Source organism: Balaenoptera physalus (assembly GCF_965194825.1).
Source record: "Balaenoptera physalus genome assembly, chromosome: 13".
NCBI classification, from domain to species: domain Eukaryota; kingdom Metazoa; phylum Chordata; class Mammalia; order Artiodactyla; family Balaenopteridae; genus Balaenoptera; species Balaenoptera physalus.
Genome location: NC_138892.1, coordinates 58,586,244 through 58,611,507, shown reverse-complemented (window position 1 = coordinate 58,611,507; position 25,264 = coordinate 58,586,244). Strand labels below are relative to the sequence as shown.

The window sequence follows — 25,264 nt, the reverse complement described above, 5'->3', positions numbered from 1 at the left end:
CTCGTCATGACAGAGGCGTTTTAAGGGAAGAAGGGGGCTAAGTGCCCGAATGAACAACAGGAGGGTCAGGAGGCAGTGCCCATTCACGGATGGGTTTTTTAAACCCACTTTTATTCATTAATTGTAAGTAGTACAAATATTCCAAAAATATAAACAGACACTTAATGGCATCCTACATTTCAAGTTTTTGAATACAACAAGTTTATCAAACCATGAACCTGTAAGCAAGGTAGTCAGAACCCCACAGCCCAGTCACAGTGGGAAGCAGATCTCCCCCACCCTCCAAACGGTATCTTGAAGAGGGTTACGTGGCACGACATGGAACATGTAAAATCTGAGATACTACAAGCAAAGAAGCTCACGGGGCGCAAAGAGGAGGGTCTGCTCCAGGGGGCAAGCCCCACAGCACTAAAGGAATGGGGCAGGGGGCCAGACCCCTGCCTTCCCTCCCCTGCTTGAGTGCAAGTATTTACCAGTATCAAAATAAAAGGACAAAACTAAAACCCCATTTTACCAAAAAGGCGACTGAGGGACAGTAGTGGCAAGTAACCGACTGAAGACCTGAAGGGGAAAACAGGCTTATTTCCACAGACGTTTCACCTGTCTGGGACATGGGATAGAGGACAGCCTTACAGGGGGGTTGCCTTACTGAATGAGGCCTCATGAACAGGGTAGGGGGTAGCAAAATAGAACGGAATCCATTTCCCAGGGAATGACTGCCTTTAGACTTCCCATGCTTTTAGCACAGAGAAGTTTCTGGGCCACTGTTAACAGAGGTGAATTTATAAAATGGTCAAACTCTTTGGGAGGCAGGAGGGAATTAAACAGAAGGTCCCAGGTTAACTGAAGGCAAATTTACTCAACCTCGCTACAGTAAGGGACCCATGGACCTACAGAGTGTCCCCTCTACAATGTGCAGAGTGGAAACTCTTACCTGACCCTTTCCAAACCGGTCCTGTGTCCAAAGCTCCCCCTATGAGAGGGACACGAACATCAGGCTTTTGATTTAGAAGCCCAATCAGAGAGACACACTGTGTCCCTGAAGAGGCACCTTAAAGAACTGAACCTGGCAGGTGGGCAGATTCCTGGCACTGCGTGAACTGGGGTCGACCAGGCCTGGTGGCCTATTGCTTCCCGAAGACCAGCCTCAAACAGGAAGGGCTGGTAGGAAACCCCGGAACAGATCCTGGGGTGAACTGGCTCCCTCTCAATCTTGCCCTCCTCCAAAACTGAGTCTGGCCTGATTCCTCTAAGGAGCAAGTCTTGCCCCTAACACACTGTGAAACTGGAGACCAGAAGGTGCATAATGACTCCAGGCTGGCTCTGGTCCACACCGATGGACCCTGCTTAGACTTATTTGGCTGAGCTGCCTCTCCAGGGAAGGGAGGAGAGGGTGAGCGGGGGTGTGGCATTTCCAGTGAGGAACTGCATGGGGGCAGGGCAGGGTTCTGGCGGGAACGAGGCCTATGGAGCGGGGCTTCATGCAGAAGCAGCGGGGACACGCCCACCAAGCCATCCTGGGCTCTAGTCACGAGTCCCTTGGAACACTTGGACAAGCCTGATAGGAAAGAGGGTGGCACCAGCTCTTCCTTCACCTGGAGGCAGGGAGACCCAAAGCAGGGCAGAAAGGGTCCTTGGAACTGGATCAGCTTAGAGCCTCTTATTGCTTATTTAGTCAGAAAAGCATAGCTGGACCCCATGTGGCAGATTTGGCCCAAGGGCTAACCCTTAGGATGGGGCTTGGGAGAGAGGCCCCTCCTGCAATATTAGGATAGAGGCCTAGGCCAGGGCCTTAGAATCAGAAGCTCCCATTTTCCTTCAGGAGATGTCGCTCCTGGCCGGCCCTGGAGCCCTCTTCCCCTACCTGCATGAAGCAGGATCCCACAGGCACCAGGGAATGATGCCTGGGAAATGATCACATGGGCTTTGGGGACCCTGTTCTACTCATGTGACACCGAAGGGAAAGACAAAGCCTCACAACCTTGGGACAAGGAGGGGAGGTGGCATCACAATGCTAGAGAAGGATGCTAGGCGGTCAGAACGCCAAGCTGCTGCTCCACCACCTGGTCCCGGCTAGCTCCTCAGACTGGCCTAGTGTGTGGCCAGTCTGGAAAGGATAATGGGGGTAAGTCCTGAGTGGGCGGTGTTCTTGCACCTGAAGCAACTTACAAATGCTTTGTGACATCTGCCTCCAGGGAAAACAGAGAGGGGGATAGGCCATGGTTAAGGCAGTGATGCTGAAGTGGGGCTCCCTCTGGGGAACCCCTTGTGCTCCCAATTACAGCAGCACTTCCCCTTTTGTTTTCCACTCTGGGGAAACTTCCTTTTTGTGACTTATTTTTTAAAGCATTCACTATTAAGAAACTTTGAAAGCGAAGAGACACGCAAAGCGCAGGTGTGTGAAGAGCTCACTCACACCTGTTACCACTGGCAGGAGGCACGTGCGTGACGTTGAGAAACTGAACGGTGAGACACCCAGCCCCTCAGCCCAGGAAATGCAGGAGTGCCTGAGACCCTGGAGAGAAAAAGCAACGGCCAGGAAGGACAAAGACACTTGGCCCTGCGGGAAGACACGAGAGAAAAGAGCCCTGCCCAAGACACAGGCGGGTGGGACCCAGAGCGCCCTTCCCGGACTTGGGGACAAAGTCCTTGCGGCAGCACCAGCAGAGAATGCCCGAAGGGCAGACTGAGGGACACATCCCGAGCCCAGCTGACCTACAAGCCAAGGGGACACACACACTCACGCCCTTGGGATTTTCCTCTTCCCTGCACCTCCAGGGCCTCCCACGTTCACCTCAGGCCCAGGACTGCAGCTCTGTCAGAAACAAAACAGCCCAACACTCCATATTTCTAAAGAAAATTTTAAAACAGAGTCAAAAGAACGGAAATCAGTTATCTGTCCTCTTCCAGGGCAGGGAGAAGACCTCCTTCCCCACAGGTTCAAGACTATGGCTAGGTGGTGAGGAAGGCAGGCCCGGCACCCAAGCCTTGGGGAGACACAGAAAGGGCCCAAGCCAGGCACTCGGCCAGAGGCTAGTGCAGCCCTTGGGCCACAGGACCTGATGGCCACTGGGGCTACCAGTTCTGGATACAAGCTTTCATCTTCCCAGAAATGTCGTCTTTCTGTCTGCAGCAGTCGGCTAGAGAAAGGCTTCAGGAAGATGTGTGCCTGGGGCACCCGAAGGCAGCCTCTGACCCTACCTTTCTCCGTGGCATAAGCCTTACAACGCTGAGGAAAGGCCATAGGTTTGGCAACGGAGCCTTCAATGGTCTTCATCCCTATAGAGCTCGCTGGCTCTCAGGGTGACAGGAGAGGAGACAAACTAACTTGGGGAGAGTCTTGATCATTCACTTTCTCCCCCAACCTGACACACTTATATCCCGGGGCCACAGTTCAAGGCAAGACACACTCATACACACACACACACACACACACACACACAAATACACACACTTACTCACATCTCGGGAACCCAACTCAGGGAGCAGGCAGCTCTGGGTATCGCTGGTCTAATATCTGCCCACTCAGCATCTAACCCGTCCTAAAGCTCTTTCCAATCACTTCTATTTCCAGGTCTCATTTAGTGAGATGCTCCAGATTCCGCTCTGTCAGGCTGATCATAAAGGCACAGTGTAGGAAAGTCCCCTACTGGGATGGCCATTGCTCGGCAGCAGGGAAGGCTAAGGGGCCCGCAGCTGCCCAAGGCTGGTGTAGACATCCTCCGCTGCGCTCAGCTCCTCAAAGATTGGGATCAGGTTCAGCAACTCCGTGTCTGCCATGTCATCAAACCAAGACTGCACAGGCACCTGGAGAGGGAAAAGGCAGCGTAAGTCTCCCGACCGCCAGTGCTTCCCTCCCTTGCCCCAGACCCCCGGAGGCTGGCTGGTCCACCTGGGGTGGTGCCCTCCTCTGGTAAAGCCCATGGTTCCACCACCGTCCCCTTCTCCCTCCTCCTTCCAGGGCAGGGACTCTCCCAATCCCTGCAATGTGGGTGTATCTGGACCACTCACTGCATTCTCTGGGTGGAAGATGTAAGAAGCAGGCGAGTTGTCCAGAATGAGGGTTTTCCTCAGGTCCCTTCCCAGGCGGCTGAGGTCCTTGACATAGCAGCCCTGGTGAAACACACAGGACTCACGGAACAGGCGGGCCCGGAATACCCCACACCTGTCCAGCAGATCCGTCACAGGGTCAGCATACTGAGGAAAGAGAAGATGCTTTTTGTTTGGATGCAGTCCTGGTTTCCCCGTGGTATCCCGTGGACCAGCAAGGAGCTGCCACACCTGCTCCTGGTTCTTTACTCCCCTCCTGCCCCCAGGTACCTTGGCTAGGCTGGCAGTGAAGAGAACACATTCAAAGAGTTCCCCCATTCGTCTCAGGAACTCATCCACGTAAGGCCTCTTGAGCACGTACACCTGAGGAAAAGCAGAAAGGCTTGTTGGAGGCATCCCTGTGAGGGTGAAGCATCACAGCATCGGTCACGGTCACCACCTACACAAAGAGCAGTAAGTAGGTTCAGACCTCACTCTGTCTGGACTCCCACACCCCAGCCTCTGGGACCACCTGGCTGGAAGCCTTCTGCCCCACAGACCAGGGCACTAGCGTCACCTCCTCACCAGGCTTCTGCTGGCTCAGTGGTCCCAACCTTGACCCAGCTCAGGAAGAAACAAAAACACCTAATGTCCCGGGAGCCATCTTTGTTTCCGGCGGCGAACCATCAGCTGCCTCCAGAAACAAGTAATCAAGAATAGGCCTCACAGATGGAAACAGCCTATCCTGGATTACTTGAATCCAGCCACAGCCTCTGTGGGAGTTTCCTGTCCTTGGCTCTGACAGGACAGTTAGTCCAGGTCCCCATCAGGCAGGGTCGCAGATACTTCCTGAAACCTCATGCCCTCGCAGAGCTTCTCTGAAATGCACCAGGGGAAAGTGACTTTTTCCCCTCAGTGACCGCAGATCTGACACCCTGCAGCATCTTGCTCTAGTGACCCCCCCATTTTGTGCTTGCCCCTGACAGCCACCACTAACCCTGGTGTCCACCTTTCATAACCTTGCACATTACGGCCTAAAAGCTTCACTGGCTGCATGTCCCTCATGGGCCTGCTGTCTGTTGCTTCCCTGTCTCCACCCAGGTGTTCTCCTCTCATCCAGCCTACACAGGTGCTACTGGAACCACTCCTTCAAAGTTCTTTTCATCCAGCTCACTCCCTGCTCAAGAGTATGTGCCTGCCATGACTCTCCCTCCTGGAGATGGCCTGGACTGGCCATCGACTCACCAGACCCCTCCCAGCTCTGCAGCAGGAACCCTCTGCTCCAGGTAGCCACAACCGGGCCTCCTTTCATTTACCATTTCTTTAACCTTCAACAAGTCCCTCCCTCCTCCTGGCTATTCATCAAGCTTGGCATCCTCTCAACACTCTTTGCTGAAAATGCACCTTCTGCAGGTAGACACCTCACCCCCACCTCCGCTCATTTAAACGTCATCCCTTTTCCATTATTCACACCTCTCCTTGTTAGCCAGGAGTTCACAGTGTTTGAAGATGCGCCTCTGTCTTTTACCTGTGGGCTCTGTGTATCTCTGTACCCTCAACTGGACTGTAAAGAGCTGCTGCGCAGAGTCCGGCACTGGGACTGGGAGAGCACCTCAGCGGGGAGGACGGTGGTGGGGTGAAGAAAGCTTCTGATGGACACAGGGTAGTGCTGACCACCCGTGGAAGCCTCAAACCCCATTTCCCTACAAGTAACTCTTCTATTTGACTATCAACACCACAGGATCCTTAACCCTGGACTGAGCAGGTTGTGTAGGGCCAGAGCCTCACCTTATTTAGATTCAAGCGCTTTTTGATAGATGGATACTGAGTATTTATTGTGGCAGAATCCAGTGTAGGGACCCCAAGGGGAGGGGAATTGGAGAAAGCTTTACAGAGGAGGAGATGCCTGTTCTGGGGAGAAAGAAATTCACCAGCTAGATGGAATGGGTGGGCAGGGGAGGAGAGAAAACAGCTAGTACTGACTTCCTTGTCTGTAATAGGCAGATACACCAACTCTTCAGCTTTAGAGAAAATGTATTAAGTCATATAACAGCGCTGGTCACATTCAGTAGGGGCAGGGGAGATAAGTAAATGATAGCTATTACTACTATTAAATAATTTAATTTTAAACAGCTTGGCTGCAAAGAGAAAAAAGGTGACAGCTAGAGGGGGATGAGGGGCTGCATTTTTTAAGATGCGAAAGCCTAGAATGTGAAAGGTTACCAATAAAAACAGAGAGGCTGAAGTTACAGGAAAGGATCAACTGATGGAACACAAGCCCCGAGGAGCAGAAGACCCCGAGTTCCTAGGCCGGGCGTGGCCTGGCAGCAGCTCACCTGGTGAGTGGTCCCTTCGATCTCTACAGGCACTATGAAGTCAGCGTTGTTGATTGGCTGGAAGGCAGAGGAGTTAATGAGTCAGCTCGTGGGAAGGGACAAGAGCCCAGCCACACCCCAGTCCCCGCCACAGCCAGTGCTCCGCCCCCTGGGCGGGGTGGGGAAGGACAGATATCAGAGGCCCTAGGAAGCTCCTGCTGCCCCAACTAAGTGGCTCTCACCCAAGTACAGGCTGCGATACCCCTTCTGGTTTTCCCTACTTACCACCACCTGCAAATTCTACCTGAGCTGAGACAGGGCCTCAAATCCTCAGAAAGGAGGATTTCTGTCCCCTGCCTCTGAAATGCCAGGGCCTTTGTTAACTCTGGGCCTTCTTGAGTTAACAAACATCCTGATAAAATGGATAGGGGCATGGCCCAAGGCTGACTTAACCCCTCTTTTGTACCCCTGTACAGAGCCCTGGTGGCTGTGCTGTGACAGGGGGGCAGCTGTAGCCTGTTGTCAGTGACTGCGGAGAGCAGGAGGTCCCACTCAACATCATTCTCTGGTAGGGCCTCCAGGTATCTGTGATGCGACTGTGGCTAAATGCCAGAGGCCAGCCCTACTTCTGATCACTCTTCCATCATCAACTTTAGGCCACTTCACTGGCACCTGCAGTCAGGCTTCCAAGACAGCCCAGGATGAGTGTAAGAGGAGCTCCAGATGTCCACTTACCTTAAAGGAGCTATGCACAAGGGTTTCATCCAAGTCAATGACCACGCAGATTCTTCCTTGATCTTCCTCTGTCACCTCCGGGAGCAGACAGGTCCCTGGAATCTAAAACCAGAGCCAGGCTACTGAATCTGCCACCGAGAAAGACTAATTTCCCCCAACAGAACTCTGGGAAGAGCTGGGCCCATTGAGGAGATGGAAGCCCCCTACTTCAGCCCAAGAGAGGCGACACTTAAAGGCCAAGAGGTAGAGAAAGAAGAGACTGAGCTGGCTCCTTCCTTCAGCCTGGGACTGTGAAGTGATCCGGATACTGGAGATGGAGGCCAGAGGTGGTGATGGATACCAGCTGTCCCCCGCACAATCTAATGCCTTGCACATGGTGGGCCCTCAGCAAATATCTGGGACAAATAGCTTCCGAGGGCAGGGAGTTAGCCAGCCAGACACAGAGGAATGAGGGCATCACCGCATGGGGCATGGGGTTAGCAGGTATCACTGGGTGTTGGGGCTTCTGAGGACATACCCTGTGAGATTCACGTACCTGATAAAACTGGTACTGGAGACACTGGAGCAGATCCGACTACGGGAGAAAAGAAGGTGGTCAGTGCCAGCCCACTAATGCCTTTCCTGGCTGTCTAAAGCCCACTCAGGCCTGGAGGGGAATTTTCTCCCCAAGACCCCAGCCCCCTGGAAAGCTCTGACATGACAAAAGTGACTTTCCTTAAGAGCTGGGCAGGAAAGGGGCCAAAATCTTCTTTCCACACTAGGCCTGATGAAGGATGGAGAAGGAAGTGTCCCTGTTCTCAGCTGCCATTGGCTCTCCAAGGAACAGGGAACTCAAGCAGCTGATGCAGGGACACAGAGTCAGAGGCAGAATCAAAATCGGAACTCCTCACTGTGGAGGTTTAGCCCCTTGCTTAGTCCTGGAACCCAGGCTTCTCTTTGAGAACATGTGTTTTCTCCATCCTCCTTGGGGGCCTAGATTAGGGGGAGGTGCGCTGAGCCCCTACAAAACACAAGTAAGCCAATGTGAGCCCACACTGTGGGTCCTGAAATGGGAGGTAGAGTGCAGAGAGCTCAGAAAGCCTCTTCCCGCCTTTGGCTAATAAGTAAAACGTTATGATGTAACAACTAAGTGATCTTAATGGAAACCCTGAAGAAAAATTAAAATCCTAGCACTCAGAAAAACTTAATGTTGGCATTTTAGTGCATTTCCTTCAAGCTTGCTTTAGCAAGCAGTCTTTTTTCTTCATGATATATAATTTTGCATTCTGCTTTTTGACTTAATGTTGCAACTCAATACTCTTCCACATTGTTGTGAACTCTTAGTAAAAATTAACAGTTCAGTTAATACCGTCATGTTGTACTTCATTTAACCATTTTCCCCTTTTGGATAATGAGGTGATTTTTCACTGATGTACGTATCTTTAGCCTGGTTTTGAAAGAGAGGAAGGACAGCTAAACCTTGGTGTTTCAGAAAGAAGTACAAATGGCACTGCAGAAAGGAGGATTTCTGTCCCCCGCCTCTGAACTGCCAGACATATCTTCTGGTAATTATAAGAATCAAAGACACCCACACATTTCCAAATGTCTCTCACAGGTACAAGGTGAGAGTGCTGCAAGGGGTTATGAAGAATGTGACAGAATTTCCATTCCTTGGTTCCCTGAAAGCCTAGAAACTTGGAAGGTATTTTTGCTTAGTTAGAAATAAAAAACAACGATCACAGGACTTACAACCAGAGAGATCTGAGTTCAAACCCTGATACTACCATTTATTAACCATTAACTATTCAGAGGCTACATACACCCTCTGAGTCTGTTTCCACGTCTGTGAGTGGGAATCCTGTGGCTCTCCTTGCAGGGCTGCTATGGGTCACATGAGACAATCTATGCAAAGCACCTTGCATGGTTCCTGGAACCGGGAAGGATCTGGACCGTGGGGCCCCTCAGAAACCACAGGGACATCCGGATGGCCCACACCACAAACGGGAATCAACAGGAAGATGGACCACTATGGGAAGGACGGAGGAAGGGCCTCCTCTGGGCCAGAGATCTTCCAACTCAGGCAAGGCTGCCCTGCCTCCCTGCCGTGGTTGCAGGGACCCCCACTCGCTCACAGCAGTCCCGTCCTTGCTGGCATCACGCCACCCTGGATCCAGCTACCTTAGCAATGGTGTTGGCTTCCTCCTTGTATGCGGAGAGCTCAGTGGAGGAGCTTGACTGGCCAACATGCTGGGCGCGAAAACAGCAGAAAAGGGCCTTGAAGATGTTACGTCCACGAGGCTTCTTAGGAGAGGACTTGGAGACCAGGCCTAGAGTGGAGGGAACGACAGAGGCATTAGCTACAGGGCGTCTGTCCACAAATACCCACCCCCGTGCTGTATCCCCTCTAGTTTATAAGCTCCACTGGGGCACAAGGCACGTGCTTGGCGAACAACCAAATACAGTCAACAGTGAAATGTACATGTTTATTCCAACATCATCTCTGTAAAGTAGAAACAGCAGGAATCCCCAGTCCCTGGTTTGGGAAATAAACTGCAAAAAACTTGCTCTTCATTCCATGGGGGGTGAAGGGGCACTCAGAGATGGGGCCAGCTATAGAATCCACTTTGGTAGCAGCACACTGAGGGAACCCTCCAAGGTAATTCACAAAAATCCTCCCTAACACCAGTTCCCAGAATACCACCCAGTCTAGAGAAGGGAGTAAGCTAGACCTCTTCAAGTGGGTGCAGCTACAGCCCTGTTCTGGGTCAGCTTCCTTCAATCAGTTAGTTGGCAGCACTGAGCCCAGACTAGAAAACAGAACAGCTTCAGCCCCAAGAAGCTACAAGCTTCGTTCACACCCTTGTGTCCATCCCACACTCCAGTCACTTTCCTTAACACTCCCTCCCCTCAAAGACCACAGGCATATCACTCTCTTGGGACACATACATCCAGCGCTGGGTTCTGGGTTGACGTCCCTGCTTCTAGGCTACAGCTGCTAAGTCCTGCCTTGACAATTTGAGCTTTGGAAATACAAAGCCATTTTAATAGGAGGCTTGGCAAGGCAGCCCCAGAAAGGCCAAGCCGATAGAAAAAACTACAGGCATTTACAGGATCAACCAGAAATGGACTTCGGAAAGTCTTTTTCAAGTTCCTTTTATTATTATTATTTTTTTAATTGGAGTATAACTGCTTTACAATGTTGTTAGTTTCTGCTGTACAGTGAAGTCAATCAGCTATATGTGTATATACATCCCCTCCCTCTTGGACCGCCTTCCTCCCCTCCCCCCACCAAGTTCCTTTTATTTTAGAGGAACTGTTCCAGCAACTGTTGAGCAAGAGCAGGGAGCCAGGATGGGTATTGTGGCCAGGAGGTGGCGCCGCCCAACCGCTGCCAGAATGGTCCTCAGCCACAGGTCTCCTCTCCAGGGGCCAGGGCGGGGACAGGCCTTGGGATGAAGTCCACCCCACTCCGCTTTAAAGCACAGGGCAAACTCCTGTGCAGGGAAGTAAGTGCCAGACATGTCTCTGCCTTTATGTAGGTGCGGGGGAGAGACAGAACGTGGCACTGAGGATAACCTTCCCCATGCTGTTGGGTTTAAGAAGGGAAAGGGTGGGCAATGTGGTGAGCCCCCCACCCCAGCAAGGCCAAGCTCCCTGGCTCAGTCCTCAGAGTACAGGCTGCACCTGCACGGAGGTGGCTCCGGCAGAAGAGGTGATGGGAGAGCCATTTAACACCCAGTTACTGGGCTGCCTGAGCCCCTGGAGAGGAGAGAAAACCAAACTCTGTTCCTGGGACCAAAGGTGAGGCCGCTGACCCTCAGTCAAGGGGCAGTCAGCACCGCCCCAGGACAACCGACTCAGCTCTGGCTCAACAGGAAGGCTGAGGGCTTCCTGCAGGTGCAGGCTGGGCACCCAAGTCCGTCTGGTCCAGCGCTCTCTCCTTCCCCTCCCTGGGTCGGGCAGATCCCTTGACACTGGTATGACCATTAGAAACCTTTTAGAAAATGTTCAGGCTTCCCCAGCAATTAGCCTAAAAACCTGGATATCACTCTCAAGCTCCTGGCCCTGCTGGAAAAATCAAGATTTCCAGGGACTGGGGATTTTGCCCTGAAGGAAAAAGTTGCGTTGGAGGCCTCGCCCAAGGCCCCTGAGTCCAGGAGACAAACTTGAGAGCAGAGCTCAGTACTTAAAGACAGCAAGACGAGAGGTTCCTCGGACGCTTTCCTACTCTGAATAATCTACCCAGAAATCGGAAGGGAAGGACAGCTTCTCCACCTGCCTGTACGGCCCACATTCAATTCCGAGCCCAGGGACGCAAGCAGACGCTGACACAAAGCTCCAAGACCAAAGCTGAACCATCTCTTTTCCTTTGGTTTATGGTTTCTTCACGCAGAACCACAATCAGAGGCTTAACCCGGGCACTGAGCCTTTCTTAAAAGGCCACACAGCCCAAGCCTTTCCTGAAGAGAGGCCATCAAGAACGCACTCAGCATCTTAGTGGCAGACGCTGTGAAGGCTGAGTAATCCTGAGAGGCAGGGGGTGAAAGGGGCAGCTGGCTGGGGCCGTGGAGAGGCCTCACCCGGTGCCCACTGCGGGAGGCCCAACAGGCAGGAGCGCTTCAGCCTCAGACAGGGAGCTTGGGAGGGGGCGGGGGCGCTCCTCAGCTCGGTTCGGACTCTGCAGGGGATGAGGTCGTCTTAAAACACAATGCGGCCAGGCAGCCCCTGGGCCTCAGAGACCACAGATGCCTTGACCCCGGGGGCAGGCGCTCGGAGCAGAGCAAAGAGCTGGGGCGCCTGGGGAGGGGACCGCAGACCCACAACAGCAAGGTCAGTACCCCAGATGTTCCTCACTACCCCCTCCCCCATTGGGGCCCCACTTCCCTCTGTCCTCCTCCAGGCTGTGTGTCCTCCTCACCTTTACAAACACTGCCACTGACAATCAGTGGCTGTCAGGGCCTCTTCGGCCTCCCGCTAACATGGCGGCCTCCTGACGGGGCCTGCCATGGCCTCAGCCGGGTACATTCACTGGCCTCTGGCTTCTGAGCAGCAGGTGCCCGTGACTCTGGCTGAGCGAATAACTCCGGGGCCTCCAGGGCCTTTGTCGCTTCTACAGAGCCAGGACCTGTGGAAGCCTTCGCTGGTTTGCAACCGCCCAGAAGAGTTAGAAACAGAAAGGCTCCCTCCCTTCCGAGGACAGGGAAGCGGGCTATGAGGAGCCGAGCACCTGAGGCAAGCTGCTCGGCCTCTCTGGGCCTTGCTCATGTCTACTGAGCACCAGCGATGGGCCAGGCCTGTGTCAAGACACTTGACATCATTACTTCGTTTAATCCTCACTACAAACCCATTTCTAAGCACTAATTCCCCATTTCACAGAGGGGAAACGGAAGCATAGAGAGCTTAAGTAACCTGCTTGAGGTTACACAGGTAGTAGGACAGCAGAGCCAGGATCTGAACCCAGAGCCAGGGCTCTTAACAACTACTCTGTAGGGTCCCCTACAGCTCGGGCATCGTGTCCGATTACTCCTGCAACAAGTGGGAAGTGGTGGTGCACTCTTAAGATCTCTCAAGAGTGTGTGCCCTACTCCTCTCTAGGCTGGGCTGGTGAAGGATCAGTTTGGGGTGCAGCCCCCCTCCTTTGCTGTCCCCTTGGGCAGTCCATGAAAGGTGTTAAGGGGTGAAATAGTACAAGGCTCCCTTCACCGCCACCCCGGCCCTGCACCTGCTCTGACTGGCAGATACCTCTGGGAGATCAAGAGGACAATGGGGTGGGGGGGAGCTGGAGCCAGGAGCTCTGGTCCAAGATCCACTTTGTTGAGTGGGTTTAAGGATGAGGGGGTACACCCAGAGAGGGATCTAAGACTCGTATCAAAGAGCCTTTCAAAGGACTCCTTTCAACCAGCGCTCAGCACTGTGTCCGTGACAGCCAGGTGCAGGTCACCCCCATCCCTCCGTGTGTGATGGGAAGGGGCAGTGGCCCCCTCCCCGGAAGAGGAACACTGGCACAAGAGGATTTACAGGCCGGTGAGGATTTCATTGCACAGGTTTCCCCAGTGAGGGAGGGCAGGATTCCAGTGGGTACCACATAGCTCCATTACAGATGTGCACCTGTTCTCCCTGCTCCGAACATCTGGTTTGGAGCTGAATGTCAGAAAGGACCAGCACAGACCTAACGGGGCGGGGGCCGGGGCGGGGAGCTCTGGCTCAAGAAGGAAGTGCGCAGGTTGCTGAGAACAGGGAAGCCAAGCCACCCCTTCAGCTCACTGCTGCGAGGCTTCCTACTGAGGCAGGATGTGAAGAGAAGGGGGGATGTGGGAGGTATTCCCCCCTCCCCCTCCCCCCAGGATCACCTGGGCTGGGGTCCAGGCTCTGCCAGTTACTACTCAGCCACACAGCCTCTTTGAGCCTTAGTTTCCTCATCCGTTAACTGGGATAACAGCAAGACCACTCCCCTGATAAACAAGACTGAACACAGTCATGCGCTGTGCAGACTAAACTTAAATGCCATGCTCATTTTAATATTATCTAAGGGGAGATGACCACTCCTTGGCAACACTGTGGCCACCCACCCAGCATGTGGCTGAAGCTCAAGAACAGAAGATGAGAAAGGTGCCAGAGGAACTCTGATCGTGAGCAGGTTTCAGAAAGTCAAAACCACCCCTATACCTTCTCCCACATCCACTACAAAACTTGTTTTCCAGTTGCAAACTCCTTGGCTGGTCTCTGCGAGTAACAGGAAAGCAGGTGAGGCTGTTCCACCTGAGACAAAGAATGCCCTCTCCCCTTGCGTCCACCATCACTGGCCCCCAAGAAGCACCAGGTGGGGATGCTATCTGCCTCTGCCTCTTAAGAAGCTTGTGCACCTACATGTATGCGTGTACACACACACGCGCGCACACACAGATGAAGACTGGCTTTGCCTGGACAACACTATTTTTAACCTTCTTCTGAAGGTCAGGTTGAGATATCACCGTTGCCAACAACACAGCTTTGTGTCCCAGCAAAGGAACTCCTCACACATCCGCCTGGGATTCGGCAGAAGGCAAGCTCTCAGGCTGTCGGATTTTAACAAGCCCATTCATGTAGAAGGATGCCTTCTTGGTTCATCTCTCAGAGTACTTCTTTCTCCACCATCTCTCATTCCCCCCACAGCAAAGGATTTAGTCTGGCTATCACTATAAAATGGCCTCCCGGAGGGGCCTCCCTCCCCTTAGCTTTTGGAGGAAGGAGAGTATTTGGAGCATTTCTGGCCTTTCTTGGCCCGCTGCCTGGGCCTTGCAGCCAAGATGCATCTGACTGGGGCTCCCTGTGGGGAGGAGTCCTCCCAGGTCCTCAGCAAGGGGCACCTGTGCCTTGGCTAAGGACAGGCCCTAAAGCGCCAGGTGGACAGAAGGGCTCTTGGACCATCAGGTGAGTCAGCAGGGGAACAAGGAGGTGAGAGATGCCTAGACATCCCCCACACAGGAAAGACTGGAAACCAGAGGCAGGGTGTACCAGCTTCCACAGTGCTCAACTGCTGACTCTGCTCTCCTCAGGTGACAAGGCAAGGGGGGGGGGGCCTCACCCAGCTCGGCACCAGTTCCCGAAGTTCCAGAGAGCAGCTGTGAAGCTGACAGCGTGGACTTTCAAAAAGTAGTTTTAGCCACGTTGTTTGGCTCACACCAGCATGTTCTACACTAGCGCCCTCCCCGCGACCAGCAGCCAGGCCGTCCTACCTACGCACACGTCTCCGTTAGTTCCCCTTCCCTGGACAGGACGGCTCCCTGCCTCTACCTCTCTTCTAAGAGAGGAGGACTTCTTTCAGTCCTGGGTCCTTAATGCCACTTGTGGGGTGAGGGTGGGGGACCCGGTCACTCGCTGCCTTGCCTGCCTTTTCCCTGCCCCTCCAGCAGTCGTCACTGATCTCAACATAGGGCCTCGACTTCAGGACCTTCCCTCAAGAAGCACTCAAGTTTGGGAAGCAGGGGATCCCTGGCAACTTCTAAAACAGGATCAAGATACTCTGTCAATTTCCAAATCAGCCTTTAAAAGAGTTATTGGCAGAACACCCTCCTGGGCAGCTGTAACATATTTTAGAAACATGCTGGGGCTCGGGGTGGGTTCCCAGAAGCAGCAGCAGGCCCTGGACCCGAGCAGTTTCCTCACGGATACGTCAGCAGCAGGCTCAGCCCCCAGCCCCACACCAGAGTGCTCTTGGTGGATGTCAGGAAGTGATCTGATGGCTCACAGCAGCAGCAGGGATAGAGCTGAGATGCCATCCAGGAAAACCCAAAGGGCTGGACCCTGCCCTTGTTTTACTGTATGCAATGCCTGCTAGAGCAGAGATGTCATCGTGGGGGACTGGAAGCCATACTTGCCCACCTTGAGCCTCCCTCTTGCCCTAAGGAGGTGCGGAGCAAGCTCCTATGGGAGGCCGGGAGGCTAAAAGAAACCTGCCAGCAGGACACAAACACCCTCTGAGTGGCTGTTTCAGCCCCTCTCTTGGCTCTCTGCCCGATTCCTGAAATGCTTGGGTCTGGTGAAAGACCTGAAGAATCTAGTGCCTCTTTCCTCTCCAGCTAAGAAGCCTGCTTTAGGTGACGTATGCACGAGAGTGCAATGGAGAAAGAAGAATGAAAGCTCAGGACAAAGCAAGGGACCTCAACAGTCTCTCCTCTGACCAGTGAACAACAGAGTGGTTACACAGGTGCCATGGACTTAGGCTTAAATCCTGGCTCTGCCACATGTAAAGTGTGTGGCCTTGGGCCTCAGTTTCTTCATCTGTAAAATGGAAAGACTACCATTACCTATTACATAGAGCTGTGAGAATTAGAAGGCGGTCTGGGTGTGTCCTGACCCTAGTAAAACGCTCAGTAAATCTCAGCTGCTAGTCATTCAGTACAAAGCACTTTCATACCTTTATCTCAGTCTCAATCTCAAAATGTTCACATTGAAAGAGACTACAGAGATTTCTTCTCATTCCAGAGGTCACACAGAAGTAGTGGCAGGGCCAATCCTGGGAAATGGCCTTTTCCAGGACTCCACAAAAACCAATCACAGTCACACACACTCACACACTCGTTGAGGGTGGCCAACCAGTTCCTTCCTTCCTTCCTCTCATGGCTGGCCCCTGCAGAAGGACTGGAAGCAGCCTGCCAGGGAGTCTGTCCCACCTACAGGGTCACTCACCTACTCCTCCCACACCCCAGCTGCACCTGGGACCAGCCCACCAGGATAGGTGTGTCCACTGAGAGAGCACTGAGCTGGTCGTCAGGAAGCCTGGCTCTTGCCCCACTTCAGCCTCTCAAGCAGCCTTGTGGTCTCACCTAAGGCACCACCACCCTGGGTTGTTTCCTCACAGGCCAATCAGGAAAGGTCTACACTGCATGGTCCCTCACAAGGTGGCTTCAGATCCCCTGAAGTTTGAACAGGCACTCTAAAAAGTGGAATGCACAATGCAAATGAGAGGCAGTGCGGGCCAGCGTTAGGTTTGCTCTGAGCCAGTCCTAGCTGACACGAACCAGCCACGTTCCTGTGGACAAGGTGCTTGGGGTTTCTCAGCGGAAGTTTTCCTCACTTGTCAAGTGGGGATCATTCCTATCTCACAAGGTCATTGTGAGGCTCAAGTGAGACACTGTCAATAGATATAAAAGGCTAGGGCAGTGCCTGCCCCACAGTGAGTGCTCTATAAATATCACGTGATCATTACTGGTAAGCGGGGATCACTACTCTGTCCATTCACGCTCAGAAAACTTTTGGACTCCCCTTTAGGAGCCACAGGATCTTTAACAAACAGGAAAACTGGATCCCTCCAGGGACTCCTCCTGCTCAGGGCTGAACAGGCAGCTGGGGCCACTGCTGCGCTCACCTGGCTCTTCTCCAGGGACACCTGTCAGAATCACAGGGAGCATTTGGAACACACGGATGCCCGGCCCACCTGCTCATGCTCTGATTCAGTAAGACCCAGGTGGGGTCTGTATTTTTAGTAAGTGTCACAGGAGTTTCTGATGTGTGTCCCTGGCTGAGAGCCAATGTCTAAAGGTTGCCAGTGGTCCCTGTGGCCCCTTTCCCCACCACATCTCACTGGCTCAGTGTCTCTGCAGGTCTCAGGGGACTTGCACCCCAGAGCCTGATTTTCCTTTCTAGGGGCACTTGCTCTAACCTATCACAATGCAAAAGACCCAAGCCTCCTGTCTCTTCCTGCAGGTCCCTGTTCCTGGGAGGAGGGGCCCTAGCCCCATTCTGCCATGGAGGCAGAAGAGCTAGGACCCACGTCCTGGGAAGGCACTTCCACACACCTGCGGTATGCGCTCTGAGCCTTCCCATGAATCTGCTTGGCTCTCATTGGGGTTCGGGCCACATTTGTTCCCTGAGAACTGTGTGGGTGGGAAAGAGCAAGTTCTACAGGATGCAAAAACTATTCATATGTCAAGAGAGAAAAAGAAGGTATTGAATAAAAAGAGGATAAGAGCAAAGCCTGATTTGGGGTGGGGGGTAGGGTGGGAGGGGGGACTAGGAGCACCTGGGAAAGGAAAGGAAATGCCAGCAGGTCCACTGAGAGATCAGGTTTAAGGCAAACCCTTAGAACAGCTGACGAATATAAAACAGGACATCCTTGCACCTCCTGCCCAGAAGGCCGTGTGCTCGCTGGAGTACCCATTCTGTAATAACAGACCTGGTGCGGGCACACTCAGACCTGAAGGGCTGGGCACTTTGCCAGACAAAGAAACTCTGTTCTATTTGGCCTCTGGTCCAGAGAGGCTTCAAGTTCTAAGTCAACCTCTCCACTTTGATTTCTACTAGTTCCTTCAGAAGATTTGCACGTTAATAAGCTCATCTGCATCCCAGTTGGGAACTATTCCTCCATTTCAGAAGAGGGAGGGAATCATGACAGAGCCACACCCAACCCCGTGTCAGCAGGACAAGTGAGTTAATTCTGTGCTTCCCGAGCTGGCTGGCCTGAGACAGGGTGAAAAGCAATTTAATGCTGAGTTTGTGCTTTCTCAAGGTTATACCCCAAAACCACAGCAGCAAAGACATAGCTTAACATCTATTTCTCTTCAAAACCCCAGTTTCTTTTTCTTTCCTTGTTACTAGCATTCCTTAAAGAAATCTGAATCTCACTGGGTTCTTTAACTCTCAAAACAAATGCAGACGGTAAGAGAACGCAGCACACAGTTGTCTCAAGTCTTCATTACATCCACTTCTGAGGGGCCGAGCAACTGCTCACAAGGTTTAGACTTCAGAGACTCTTCACAGGAGGTGCATGGCTCCCTGGCCTCCTCCCATCCCAGATGCCCAGGCGCCAGGCAGGATGGCAATAAGCCCCAAGGCACATGCTACTCACATAAAATCCCATCCTATGTAACAGGGGCACAAAGAAGGGGTCTGTGCAGCAAGGCTGTTTGCAAGTCTCAGAGGGTGATTCTTCCAGAAGGCCTAAGCCCTCACATCAGTGTCCCCTCTGACCCCCGGCCACCTGTCTTTAACAATAAAACCCACACGACCGTGTGCTATTTGCACTATGTCCTTGGGGGAATGGAGGAGAACCGGAGTGGTGGTCTAGCTGTCTAAAAAGGAAGGACGTTAACATTTATCAATTATCTGCTAAGTACAAGGCATTGGAGAAGTGTAGAGACCGATACCCCTATTTTATAGATAACTCACTCAGAACAGTAAAGTGATTTGTCAAGTCTCACTGCAAATAGGGAAAGCAGGGATTTGCATCCAGGCCTGAGGCAACCAATTTTGCTCCTGGAGCAATTCTTCTGAACACTTCTAACTGCTGCACCTGCCCCCCAATCCCCTCTTCACTCTGAGAGACAAACTTCCCAAGACGGTAATAAAAGACAATAACCCAACTTACCCAAAAGCTAGGAGGAAGAAAGTTGAGGAGAAGGGGAAGAGATATATACTTACACATAAATACGTATTGTCTTTCTCTTGCTTAGTTATGAGCACATGTATTAATTTTCCACAGAAAGGCTGGGAGCATCAACTCACCTTGGCTAGAAACGTGACTTCTATCGTATTTACCATTTTAACAAAGTCCTTGATCATGAGGGATTTGGAAGGTCCCACCGAGAGCACGAAACGGGACCTCTCTTCCACCCAGTTTCTTTAAGACCCCTATAGTTGAGAAGGAGGAGACAGGATTCAGGGACACTACCACCCCTTGCCGTCTCTCAAGGGGTTTTCACAGCAATTCCTGAGTCCTGGGGTCCACTGCAAGCTCTGCAAGTCAAACTCAGCAGCAGAACTGCAAACTCCCAGTCCCGGGATGGTGGGCATTTACAAACGTTGTTGCTGAGTTAGCAGGGCTCCCTTGGGTTGCTTCGGGAGAGAGCAAACACAAGCTTAAGTCACCACACAAGCCCCTACCTCACTCCAAGATGGGGGAACAACTCCAAAGGAGACAGAGGAGCGAGCCACAGCGGCCACAGAGGCCAAGGCCGAGACTGCGCAAGGAGGGGAGAGGAACCAGTGGGGCGGGAGGAGCCAGCTATAAACACACACCCTGGATGCTCACAGAACAAGCTGAGGAAGAAAGCCCCAGGGAGACTGAGACTTGGTCTAAACTTTTCAAGTTAAGGGCCTAGCTACAGCCACAGTGAAAGGTGTTTAAGCTTTTACATGGGAGCGTAAGGCAGAATTTCTCCCTTATGGGGAGAAAGCAAGAGTTAGAAAAACCTGCCACCAGCCTAATTCTTAGGGATGGTCAGCTACCAGAACCTGCTGTTCTGTTCTACATGTGAAAAGACAACCCAAGGCACCATCATCCACTCCCTGAAAGGAAGGGGCGTCAGGCCTCACAAAACAAAACAAAAAAGGTCCCAACTCCCCCAGAGGGGCTGTGGGTCACTCAAGCTCTGGAGGAGCTTGCCTCCACCCTCTCGTTTCACACTGGGAGGTTATAAGGTGGGCACATTTCCCTGGCTTCTCCCCATCTAACCTCAAAGCCCGAGGCACAATCTCCCAGCAATGGGGCGACACCGTGACACCCTCGTATGGGGCTGCAATAAATGGCCTTTTTCTGGCCAAACTGATATTAACTTTCCTTTTCTACGTTGGTATCGTACACAACCCTATCCTTGCTGTACCAGGAAGCCGTTTCACCCATCTGTTTGGGAAGATGATCCAATTTTGGTCCTTTTATCATCAATGCTTTCAGCAACTTTGTTTGTTCTACTTCCCCTACTGTAATTACTTTTGAATCATCAACACACCCAGCCAGCCTTAAAGCTCCCAGAACAGAATGCTAAAAAAGAAAAAAAAACCTGCAATGGCAAACAACTTCACTAAAAAACCGCCCATGATAGGAGCAATTTGTATTTTTCTAGAAATTTACTGATTAATAAACTGCCTCAGTACTCCTTCCCCTTTTTCCAAAGGGAGGCAGAGCCTAGAAATGAGACACTGTGAGGAGGGGAGAGGGCACGGAACTCCAAAGGAGCTAAATAAAACGTCTGCTCCCCACCCCTACTTTTATTTTATTTTATTTAATTTTTTTAAAGATGCAGGATTTGTTTGTAAGTGATGAGGGATTCAGAAAGTTGGTTTGCTTGTTGCTGGGTGCCCAAGCAGCCTAGGAAGAAAGTATGTCTTCTCTGGAATGCAGTCAAATTACACGGGGGGAGAGAGACCCCCAAGCTGTCGGCTTGAGAATTCAGATTCCTCCAGGGATAAGTCTGAAGGACAAACCACACAAAAAACGAAAAACGTAACTCTAAGAAAAATCCAACCAACATCAGCAGCTGAACACTGTCAAGAAGCCAGCTGCTTGCTTTCTGCTGTCATCTATTCTGTTCCCTACCACTTGCCCTAGTGGAGGAAACTTCCAACTCTGATTTGTAAGCTGTCCCTTCAGAAGTCCAGCTTCTGAAAAAAAAAAAAAAAAAAAAAAAAAAAAAGAAGTCCAGCTTTCCCTCATTCCTGGTGTGGTCCCCTCACTGGGAATGCACCCTCCTGAGCCCCTACAGGAGGAGAGGACCAGAGTAGGGAAGCTCAGGACTCTTCTTCCCCTTCTCATCAACACTGCCCCCTCTGGAATCCTTCCACATCCACATTTCTTCATTTCTGGCTAGCACTTGGAGTCCCTTCCTGGGATGAGGTTAGGAAGAGAGCGGGAAGAATCAGGAGTTAAGTCATAAACACAGAAAAGCCTCCCCTCTTCAGCCCTCAGCACAGCTGAGCAGCCAGTAGAGGGGTGAAGTTGCAGCCTGGTTAGTGATGCAGTCAGGAGAGCAGGGGGTCAGGGTCTTTTGCGGGGGTTGGGATCTGAGCAGGCAAGGCTTATTGAAAGTAGGGCCAGCGATGCAGGAAACACACACTACACCCCGCCGCCCCCCTCCCCCCCCCATTGCACCGGGGAATTAGGGAATGGCTGAAACCACCAGGCCAGCCCGTGTGCCCCTAGGCAAGTTGGGGGAGCTCCTTGGGACCGGGAACCCCTGAAATAAGTGATCTGCTGACTAATGTTGCCAAATACGGGGATGTGGGGCTATACCCAGGCTCCACAGCTGGCCCCCCCGCCAGGCTCTAGGCCTCAATATGTTCAAGTGCAGCACTGGCCCTTCTTGCCCTGTTCTGGGGGGGTTGAGGGGAAGGGCAGGGACGCTCCGAATTTGGGCCCAAGAGCGTGATCTCCCCAGCCTCAGGCCAGGTGGCCCCAGTCTGGGAAGTTCTCCAGAAAAAAACAACGATAGTCCTTACTCCCCGCGGAAATTCTGTCCACTATTTTAGACACATTCCTCAAGGCCCGAAGAAGAACGTGGGGGAGGGGAAAAGAGTTTCGGGGCCTCCACCGTGACCAAACTCAAAGATCCCACCCTCAGGCCCCAACCTTTCCCCCGCCCCCAGGAGAGGCCTCGGCCTAATCACCCTCCGGTCCCCAAACCCGCCCCAGAAAGGGCCCGCGACCCCCCTTGTGTCTCCACCCGACCCGCAAGAAGGCAGGGGCCGCGAGCCGCTGCCCACGGAGAACTCGCACTTTTTCGCGGCGCGATTCAGAAACACGCCGGGTCTGATACCATCCGGCGAATTATGTAACCAGGGACACCAATCTTGGGCTAAACAAACGCGGCTCTGTGTGTGCGGCGACGGCCCCGGGGAAGCGCACCGGGGCAGGGAGGGGCTCCGGCCGGGCCTCGGGGTCGCGCTTGTTTGCTCAGCAAAAGCAGCAGGAGACGGCCGGGCGAGAGTCCCGCGCGCCGAGGTCCCAGGCCGAGCGCAGGGCCGCAGGCGGACCAGGTCGGTCAGCCAGAGCTCGGCCCCTCCCCCACCGCGGCCGCCCCCGCCTCCGGGCGGTGAACTTGGTCCCAAGTCCCGCCGGACACCGTCACCGACCGCTGCCTGAGCAGCCTCGGGCTCGGGGGCGGGAGGGGGGTGCTGGGAAGTGCTGGACTCCAGTCCCGGCTCCATTCTAGCTCGGGATCGCCCGGGACCCCCTCGTTCCCCTCCCCTCCCCACCTCTCTCCCCGCGGTCCTGGGGCAGCCGCGCGCTCTGGTGCGGGAAAGTGACGACCCCACCCCCCAACTCTGGAGAGGATGGGCGCCTCGCGCTGCGAGCGCTTACCCCTCTGTCTCTCTGCCCGGGGGGAGGGAGTGCAGGACAGAGTGACAGCTGCGCGGATGACGCCCCTCCCCCTCGGGCGCTGGGAGCCCGGGGCCCCGCGCAGCCCTCCCCGGGGCCTGAGTGCGCACCAGGTCGCAGGGGCGGATGGAGTAGGGGGTCGGGTCGGAATCGCCCACTCTGAGCCCCGGGAGATCTGGGGCCGAGACTCGGGTTCTGGGCTGTGCTAGCCCCCTCCCCGCCCAGGGGCGACGCAAAGTTTTGGGAAGTTGCTGCCCCTACCTTGCTTGGTGAGCACCAGGGCGTCTTCCCTCCGCGCCTGGGTGATGATGGAGCCGTGTTCCATCTAACAATCCCGCGGGCCCGGGCTGGCTGGGCGGGAGGACGCGCGGGCGCACAGGCTGGGCTGGGCTGGGCTGGGGGGCCTGGGCGGGGGCCCGCTCCGGCTCAGGCTCCGGCTCCCGAGAGTCCGACTCCCACTGCTGTTCACATCCCTGCTCTTGTTCCTCCCCTGGGCCGGGAAGGGAGGCGGCCTGTACGGAGAGCGGGAGGCCCGGGCAACGGCTCCCCCGGTTGCCCCCGGCCCCGATCCCCCGGCGGCAGCTCCGGGCTCCTCAGTTTGGGTCCAACATGGAGAATCCGGAGCGAAAACAAGAGGAGGAAATGGGACACGGGGCGGTTTCCAGGCTCCCCCCCTCCCCTCCGTACTCCAGATAAACAACCCGCGGCTGCAGCGCCCACCCCCGCGCGCCTCCAGGATCTCAACCCGGCCTCTCTACAGCCAGCTGGCGCCTCCCGCTCCGGAGCACCGTCCTAGGCCCCGGGATCCTCCACCTGTGAGCGGCCCGGGTTGCGGAACATCCAGAGCTTTGCAATTTTGTTACGGAAAAAGCGAATCCCCGACGGGGGTGGGGTAGCGGGCGGGCAGGCTGGCAGGGGAGACTTGAAACCGCTCCGGCGTTCCGATTGGCCATCTCCGAAAAAAGGGGCGTGACCCCTCCTTACTATGCGGTGCGAGGACCCAACAACATTCCAGACGCTACGGCCACGCCCCCGGGCCACTCCCCCCTCGCCGGGCTGCGGCCTCCCAGCCTCCTCGGCCACACCCCCTTCCCAACTACTTAAAAGGACACTCCAAAGCTCACGTTTCCCTACTCTGTGCCGGGGTGTTCCCGTCTGTGCAGTTCTACGTGGGTAAGGTAGAATGGTTCCGCCCTTCCGGTAATCGAGCAAGCCGCGAAGCCTAACTCAGGTCGGGCCAGGATGAGAGAGAGGGTTCGGGCAGTTGTTTTACTTCCTACTTGGCGCTCGAATTGTGGACCCACTGTTTCACATAAGAGTACAACCATCAAACCCTGAAAGGGATGTGTGTGTGTGTGTGTGTAGGTGGACTCAGGACCTCAGAGAATGAGAGCTGGAACTGACCTCGGGATGGTCTGACCTCCCGCCCCCCCCACTTCAAATGAGACATAAGGAGCCAGGCTTTGCTCAAAGCCACTCACTTATTCCCATTCAAGACTTCCCCTCTTTCTTCCCCTCCTCCCAATCCAGCCCTGCCCGCTTCGCTCCCCCTCCCTCACAATCCTAGCCTCAGTTTAGATGGACAGAGGTTTTTAAGGGTAGAGCTTCAGCTTTGTGGGCTCTTGCTGCCCTCCCTGCTTGCTTTTAGGCCCCAGGCACCCTTTGCTGGCTATGGCTCCTGGGCTCTCGTGAGCCTCCTGCTCAAGATACTAGGTGAGGGATATACGTTTGTTCCCAAGAAGTGGGAGCTCCAGAAGGGCAGGTTTCAGCTCAGTATCAGGTCTTTTCCAGTGAGCACAGCTGTCCACAGGTGACATGGGCTGCCTTGGGAGAAAGGGAGCTGTTCAAGTCAAGGCTGGTGAGAGTAATGTCCAGTGAGATTGCACTGGGTGACTTCTGAGCTACTTCCAACCCCGATAGTTTATGATTCAATGGAACTCACCCTGCCAAGGAAGGAACTTTCAGGAAGGTCAGGATTTCTCTGGTCCCTGGGGGGGGGGGACGACAGCTGATGGCCTTCCTGCTGCAGTTCCCATTGCCCAACATGCACCAGGTCTCACTGGGGGTTGGAGGACAAGCAAGCGGGTCACATTTTAACTCACCAGGAACTATCAAACACCTGCTCCCCATGAGGACAGGTGAGGTTGTGATGTGTATGTGCCTGTGTGCCTTCACAGTGCTCACGTGCACCTGTTCCTTCTGTTCCTACACATACATACATAAAACCTTTTTATATAACACCATTTTAATGGAAATGCAGTTTTTCCAAAATGAAAGTAGCTGGTACAGAAGATCTGAATGATGCTTATGTAACTTTAAACACTGAGTTTGGGTAGATCCTAATTCATTAACAGAAGGGGAAAGGGAGGAGTTCTCACATATTTACCTCCCATCTTTGTCAAACGGTCAAAAGGTCATGAATAGAAAAGGATTTTTGAGGTAAATCTTTAATAGGTTGCTAGGGGGCCTTTTGGGGCCCTCCCCCCACCCTCTAGTGGGGTAGTTCAGCTGCTGCGGTGGGAGGAGGGGGGAGTGCAGGCAGGAGCTGAGGACTGAGGATTGAGGAGTACCTGCTCCCCCCCACCCCTCCCATCCCACTCTGTAGTGTTGGGCGGGACACTTCACCTCTCTACAC

The 25,264-nt window shown here is 53.7% G+C and overlaps 1 protein-coding gene across 3 annotated transcripts; it reads right to left on the bottom strand.

Moving 5' to 3' along the window:
• Positions 1-78: 78 nt before the first annotated feature.
• Positions 79-23,489, bottom strand: CTDSP2 (CTD small phosphatase 2). Of its 3 annotated transcripts, none has more exons than XM_082422894.1 (8): positions 22,891-23,484; positions 9,237-9,385; positions 7,615-7,653; positions 7,080-7,181; positions 6,366-6,422; positions 4,321-4,413; positions 4,012-4,197; positions 79-3,807 (listed from the first exon to the last, which is right to left on the bottom strand). In XM_082422894.1, the coding sequence occupies exons 1-8, from the start codon at positions 22,952-22,954 to the stop codon at positions 3,682-3,684; spliced, it is 816 nt and encodes a 271-aa protein (XP_082279020.1). In that variant the 5' UTR covers positions 22,955-23,484; the 3' UTR covers positions 79-3,681. The 3 variants fall into 3 exon arrangements, with proteins under 3 accessions (XP_082279020.1, XP_082279021.1, XP_082279022.1); XM_082422895.1 differs by lacking the exon at positions 22,891-23,484 and adding an exon at positions 9,988-10,021; XM_082422896.1 differs by lacking the exon at positions 7,080-7,181 and having other exon boundaries at positions 22,891-23,489.
• Positions 23,490-25,264: the final 1,775 nt, after the last annotated feature.

Excerpts from the sequence above, each read along its gene's own strand:
- CTDSP2 (XM_082422894.1), bottom strand. The coding sequence starts at position 22,954 with ATGGAACACGGCTCCATCATCACCCAGGCGCGGAGGGAAGACGCCCTG. Across the intron at positions 9,386-22,890 it reads CCTGGTGCTCACCAAGCAAG|GCCTGGTCTCCAAGTCCTCT; the intron begins GTAGGGGCAGCA and ends CCTCCACTCTAG. Across the intron at positions 4,198-4,320 it reads TCACTGCCAGCCTAGCCAAG|TATGCTGACCCTGTGACGGA; the intron begins GTACCTGGGGGC and ends CTCTTTCCTCAG.